The sequence below is a fragment of the Anopheles stephensi genome, chromosome 3 (genome assembly GCF_013141755.1).
Source record: "Anopheles stephensi strain Indian chromosome 3, UCI_ANSTEP_V1.0, whole genome shotgun sequence".
Classification (NCBI taxonomy): Eukaryota; Metazoa; Arthropoda; class Insecta; order Diptera; family Culicidae; genus Anopheles; species Anopheles stephensi.
The window spans coordinates 35276042-35282603 of NC_050203.1; the positions used below are offsets into that span (position 1 = coordinate 35276042).

The window sequence follows — 6562 nt, forward strand, 5'->3', positions numbered from 1 at the left end:
ATTCTCAATCCCTTGAGCAATTTCGATAATTTATGGGTCATCTTCGCATATCAAATGTTGTTCCACAGAAGATTGACGATATTTGGTTGCATTTTTCGTCAAAAAATCGCAAGCGATACCACCATCGGCGCCTCCTCCGACGCTGCCATCACTCTTCTCAATACCCTTCCCCTCGATCACCACGGAACTGTTATGTCAGGTCAAGAAATGTCAATTTGCTCTAAACAACTCTACCTTCTATATCTACATACCTTGACCGTGATGCAAAATCAGTAAACAAACGATGGCCGCCCCGTGACCAAGGTATATGGATATAGAAGGTAGAGTTGTTTAGAGCAAATTGACATTTCTCGACCTGACATAACAGTTCCGAGGTGATCGAGGGGAAGGGTATTGAGAAGAGTGATGGCAGCGTCGGAGGAGGCGCCGATGGTGGTATCGCTTGCGATTTTTTGACGAAAAATGCAACCAAATATCGTCAATCTTCTGTGGAACAACATTTGATATGCGAAGATGACCCATAAATTAGCGAAATTGCTCAAGGGATTGAGAATCGAGGCTGTTTGTTCACGTTTGTTGCCCCATACCATATGTTTTTGTAAACAAACTCTGACATAACTCGACTAAAATGTCGCCCTGTCAAATCGATAAAAATTCACCTTCTAAATACATACACCTTGATCACGGTTACGGCAACTTCTGGCGGAAAAGATTAAAGATAATGGATAAAGGCTTTAGTAGAACTCGTAATCGCCCAGACACGGAAAGCTTCCGGATGTTATACTATGGGAGGAAAACACAAATATTATCTGCAAAGAATAAAAGCAGCAAGTATAGACAAAATTCGGGGAGGCAAAATGTCAGATCAAACCCCTACAAAACAACAAAACTACTCAAACATTTTATCAGAAAAAAATATGGAAAATATGGCATGGCCGAATGCCCATGCTTGCAAGTCCACACAAATAGAGGTTTTGTGTTCGCAAAGTCACGAAGTAGCGCAGAAAGATTCAGATTCTTGTTCTGCATCTTGAAAAGCCCCACCGGCCTTGGTTTTTTTCTTAATACAATGCAACACGAATGCTTTCTATTACAAACTTTTTAATTCATGAAACGTCTGTTTTCAGTCTCTGTTCCGCACCAAATGAATTCAGAATTGTAACTTCGTACCGTTGTAACTCAACGTTTTGCTTAATAATTCAGAACGGGTCTCCCAACACACGGGAACACACTCACTCTATTGCTTCACAGCTCATCCCGGTTGTGTTTGCCCTTGTACTCTTTGTTTTCGATCGAAACGTGCAGGCATCGTTCCTGTTCCACCAGGAAGTCCTTTGCCTCCCAGGCTTGGGCACCATCCTTGAACATGAAAATCGCACGATTGTCATCGATCAGGTACCGTTCGGCCTGTATGTGATTGTTCCACAGGCTCGTCTGCCACAGCTTGGTAATGTCCTCCGTTTCCTCGCGCGTCGGATTGCCGTTCACGGATACGAACGTCATGAGCGTGCGGCCTTTCTTCGACAGCTTTAGAATGCTTTCGGGATTGGTCGAATCTACGCTGGCCATATCGATGGATGGTGGTGGCCGCAAATGTTCCGGCAGCTCGTCCGGTTCCAGTGGATCATCATCTTCCTGTAAAGGTGAGAGCACAGTTCAGCTGGTTTCTACACCCATTCCTGTGCCGTATCAGCATGCTATCACCTCCCACTGCTCCAACAGGCGTTCCATGTCCGCGTCATTGAAATCGCGGATGTCTTTCTTGGCCCATGATGGTTTTTCCTCTTCTTTGAACTTCTTTGCGTTGGCTAAATTGCTTACCAGAACGCACAGTACTACAAGCACGAGTAGTTTCTTCATTTTTGTTGCGATAACACTGCCGAATACAGCGGTTTGTTTGTCGGAATGTAATTTGATGCCATTGATTGCAATGAAATGCTGCGTATGTAAACACCTTGGGATGCTATGACGATGAGGTGACGTATCCAACGTGACATTTGATGAACAGTAGAGTCGACGGATGTTGGAACACCATCCGTGCGGCTGTATTCATGGTAAATTGCCCTTTTTTGTAGCATATTATTATTGTGATATTATATTACACATTCCCTATACAAATATGTTCGTAACTGCAATGGAGCGAGCACATAGTGGACATTTTTACCGCACTAGTTTTCAAAACTGGCTTACGAGACCACCTGCACCTTGATTTATTTGTTTGTGTTGATCCGTTACAAGAGCTGTCAACCGGCCCAGGGTTGTAGCTGGCCGGAAGATTGATTCTGTTTCCACTAAAACAAGTGCTCGCTCCGTAAATAGCCAATAAAAGTGGAGCTAAGTGCTGCCAGGGGTTTCTTCTAAAAGATAAAGCATCTTACGTGTTTGATACGTTCATTTAGTTGTCTAATGATCGTCTCCGGTGAATCACGGTCGAGTAATAGCAGGGAAAATGCCAATACTTTTCCACAAATTAGCGGCTGTTCCAGCCGTTAATGGCACGCTGTTTGACCTTGCAGCGATAACGGAACGGCAGAGCAAGTTACTTACTACAACAAGATCAACACGAGGCTTGAACCACTTTTGAGGCGCATCGAAAGAGAAACTTTCGTCTGAAAATGGCTCCACTCAGTGCCCGCATCGGTCCTTCGATTCTGAACGCCGACCTTTCGCAACTGCACGAGGAATCGCAAAAGCTGCTCGCGAATGGGGCGGACTATCTGCATCTGGACGTAATGGACGGTACGTTTGTGCCGAACCTCACCTTTGGCCATCCCGTAGTCAAGTGTTTGCGGAACAAAATCAAGGTAACGTACGAGCTACCGATGATTGTAGGGAGATCGGTCTGGCTAACACAGTAAATGAAGCAAACCCAGTTGACGCTCACCGGTCGTTTTAGGATGCATTTTTCGAAACCCACATGATGGTGCAGAACCCGCAGCAGTGGATCGAACCGATGGCCGATGCCGGCGTGCAGCAGTACACGTTCCACATCGAACCGGTCCTCGACACGGTGCCGGACGTCTGTAGGGCGGTGCGCGAGGCTGGCATGAAGGTTGGGCTAGCCATCAAACCGGGCACGGCAGTGGAAATGGTGCAGCAGTACATCGACGCCGCGGACATGGTGCTGGTGATGACGGTCGAGCCCGGATTCGGAGGACAAAAGTTTATGGCCGATATGATGCCGAAGGTTCAGTGGTTAAGAGAGCATTACCCTGCGCTAGACATCGAGGTAGACGGAGGTGTTGGGCTCGGCACGATCGAGCAGTGTTCGAAGGCGGGTGCTAACATGATCGTTGCTGGTACTGCGATCATTCGGGCCGACGATCAGGCGGCCGTCATACGAGATCTGAGAAAGTCAGTGCAGAGTGCTATCAGCAGTGGTGCACAGTCTTGAAAGGAAAGGGAAAATATAAGCAAAAGCGGGGTTCGTACACACTACTTTGCTGTTTAATTCCCATTTCCCACAATTTGAGAAAAGCGCAGGTAAGGAAAAATGCTTACAAAAAAATGTTACAGGACAGGAAAAACCATCTCCTTAAATCTGGAGACATACGAATACGTCTAACTGTGGGACAGTGTTCGGCCCCCCTATGGCATTGTTGGACTCCTCGCAAGTGCAACCTGAAACCAGCAAGGACAAAAACACTATCGCCGTGTACATCGTCGATCGCGGAAAAGACTCTCCCAAACTAACCGATCCGATCCGACTTTCACGACAGCCATGGCTAAGGTCCGTATTATCGTGGCACGTACTACCCAAAGGTTGCCCAGATTTGAATTAAAGCTCCTCCGTTGAGCTGTTATCCTAGACCTTTGTAATTTAGCCCCGATCATGTTGGATCGATCAAGGTTTTCTTGACTTTCGATTGCGAAATGCGGACTTTCTGCACTGTTTTGTCTATTTCCGTTCCGTTTTTCAATAAGTTTTTTTTTTAGCGGTGATTAATGGAAAGATGCATTCAATGCATTCAATGGAAAGAAGATTCAAAACTTTACCTTCCTGCGGTTAAAATACAACAACATTGATAATGAGTTCATACTACAGCCTGAGGAAACTTCTCCACTCAGAAAACCAGCCGCAACGGACGAAGATGGGGCTGATCAGAACATTTATAGTCCCAGCACTCATATACGTCTCTGAGACAAGGACGGCTGTCCAAAACTGAAACCCTCTTAGCCGCTTGCGAGAGGAAGATGCTCTTGAAGGATTTTTGGCCCCGTATGTGTGGAAGGATAATAGATGAGCCACTGTAATGGCGATCCCTAAGGGGGCAGTACGGAGATCTCTCACCATCGTGCAGCGAATTAGTCTCGCCAGGCTCCGGTGGGCTGGTCATGTCATGAGAATGACACCGGACGACCCAGCCCGTAAAGTCCTTTTAGGCCGTCCACACGGACAGAGGAGACGTGGTAGGCCCAAACTGAGTTGGAGTGATGGCGTTGATGCGTCCGCCAGAACGGCCGCGATAATGGATTGGCAGATGACGGCGCTAAACCGTGAGCGGTATCGAGGATTGTTGCAGCAGGCCAAGACCCCGGATAAGTAGGTATAAGTTAGCATAGCAAGATGGGTGAAAAAACAATGTTGATTGTACATCCTTGGACAACGAAAATTGTCCTCACAATCCAGCATTAAAGGTGTTCAAATATTCGTTTGAGCGTCTCAAAAGATATTAAGGAATAAAAGTACAAAACTTACCCAGGTAGCTAGCTGATCATTCTTACTTTGTGTCCTACAGCAGAAGTCCTTGATACTGTGTTCCGTTCCCGAAATCGTTCCGGCCTTTCTGACGAAACTATTAACGCCATCACACCATCTTATTCGGCCGTCTGCAGTGCCATAGTCCGAGACGATGAGCTCGTCCACTCGTTACGGTTACTCTATTGTCCTTCCACACTTACGGCCAAACATCTTTCACTCGATCGACGTGGCTTCGTCAGTTTTGGACAGAGTTCACGTCTTAGTGAGGTGATGTGATATGTGGTCATACGAATCCTTTCACTGACCGGTCCGGAGTCTGGTTCTACCCCATAGGAATCGAGTTCGACTTGTGGGTGCAATGGGTTCGAGTCGTCCCGTGGACGCAACGAGTTCGAATTGATCCGTAGGTGCTACGAGTCGACCAATTGCGATTTTGGGACGATCCATGGATTAGACCGAACTCGTCGAACTCACGGCTAGACCCGAACTCGTTGCACCCACGGGTCGACCCATACTCGTTGGAACTAGGAATACCACCCGAACGATTCCGGGTCGCTTAGGGATGGCTCCGATCCAGTAGGTTCGGGATGAGCTGCCCATCACTACCTACTTGGGTGTTACTGTCGGTTGACGTCAAAGGTGACGATCGGCTCTGTAGTGATGATTACTACGACCATCGAAACCTTCGCATGTCCCAATCACCAAAAAAAAAAGCCGTAAACAAATCGTTTTTTTTATTATTTTTTCTATTATTTTATTATATATTTAGTTTCTTATAAATTCCAGCCATTAGTTTACACAATTATATTATCATATTATTTATAATTACTTTTTATTTACTGTTTCTTCTTCCGTTTTTTTTTCTTCTCCCTCTCTCTCTCTCTCTGTTGTTGTTGCGCTAGCAGCTTTAGCACACGCAAACAATCTCTTTCGTTTCGCCACACAGCACAACATCACCTTCTGCTTCTTCAATTTTTCTTTTAACCCACTATCGACGCACACACACACACACACACATACCCACGCGCACACGGCCACACACGCACATTGAGGAAGGGTGGAGCCAACGTAGTATAGTGGTAGTAAATAGTAGTAGTAGTAGTGGTAGTAGTAGTTAGTAGTAAATAGTAGTAGCAGTTTTTCATCGCTCCAGCAGATGATGATGATGATGATGCATTTGCCGGTTGTTATTCGAGGCCACTTGGGGGGGTCACCCTTGAAACTGTATTGGATGTGGATATTATCTCCTACTCCACACAACTGCTCCTTCTGTTTGTTGCTACTGCTGATGATGGGAAGGTGCCTTCTTAAGCTTCATTTGGGGGTGGTTTTTCTTTTTTCATTCCATTCCACTGCTTGGCGCGCGGTGTGCGGTTCTCTTCGTGTTTTCCCACATTGCTTTAGGAATTGAAGGTGGGGTCTCCTTTCCATTGTGCACAACCAGCTACTAATTGCTGGATTCGTTATCATCGATCACACTCGGCTCTTGCTACCTCTTCTTCTACACTCCGTGAGGGCTCTTACATGCTACCACAAGGAGGTCCTCCCCTATGCTTCGGCGAACCACACAAACACACGCACGCACGCATCCACTTTGGTTCGAAAAATTGTTGGTGCCGTTTGAAGTATGGTTAAAAACATAAATATGTGTATATGTATAATTTCATTTTTTGTATTACATTTTATACTACAGATCATTATAAATGGGGCGCGTGTGTGTGTGTGTGCGGGCGCGTTCATCTCCGCTATTAGTCGTATTCGGTCTTCGGAAGAATTCATTTAGTTTCTTCACGCCTAGCTGCCCGCGCGTTCAACCGATTGGAATGAGATCGAGAAGTGGCACAATAAGGGTTTTGTGGT

General features: G+C 46.1%; 2 protein-coding genes across 3 annotated transcripts; one reads left to right on the forward strand and one right to left on the reverse strand.

The window, feature by feature from the left end:
• Nucleotides 1-1084: 1084 nt before the first annotated feature.
• Nucleotides 1085-1962, reverse strand: LOC118509770 (LDLR chaperone boca). 2 transcript variants are annotated; one of them, XM_036050908.1, is made up of 3 exons: nucleotides 1705-1945; nucleotides 1249-1635; nucleotides 1085-1202 (listed from the first exon to the last, which is right to left on the reverse strand). In XM_036050908.1, the coding sequence occupies exons 1-3, from the start codon at nucleotides 1858-1860 to the stop codon at nucleotides 1200-1202; spliced, it is 546 nt and encodes a 181-aa protein (XP_035906801.1). In that variant the 5' UTR covers nucleotides 1861-1945; the 3' UTR covers nucleotides 1085-1199. The 2 variants fall into 2 exon arrangements, with proteins under 2 accessions (XP_035906801.1, XP_035906800.1); XM_036050907.1 differs by having other exon boundaries at nucleotides 1091-1635; nucleotides 1705-1962.
• A 303-nt stretch (nucleotides 1963-2265) lies between these two features.
• On the forward strand, nucleotides 2266-3431 carry LOC118509758 (ribulose-phosphate 3-epimerase). Its single transcript, XM_036050888.1, has 2 exons — nucleotides 2266-2804; nucleotides 2897-3431. The coding sequence occupies exons 1-2, from the start codon at nucleotides 2616-2618 to the stop codon at nucleotides 3392-3394; spliced, it is 687 nt and encodes a 228-aa protein (XP_035906781.1). The 5' UTR covers nucleotides 2266-2615; the 3' UTR covers nucleotides 3395-3431.
• Nucleotides 3432-6562: the final 3131 nt, after the last annotated feature.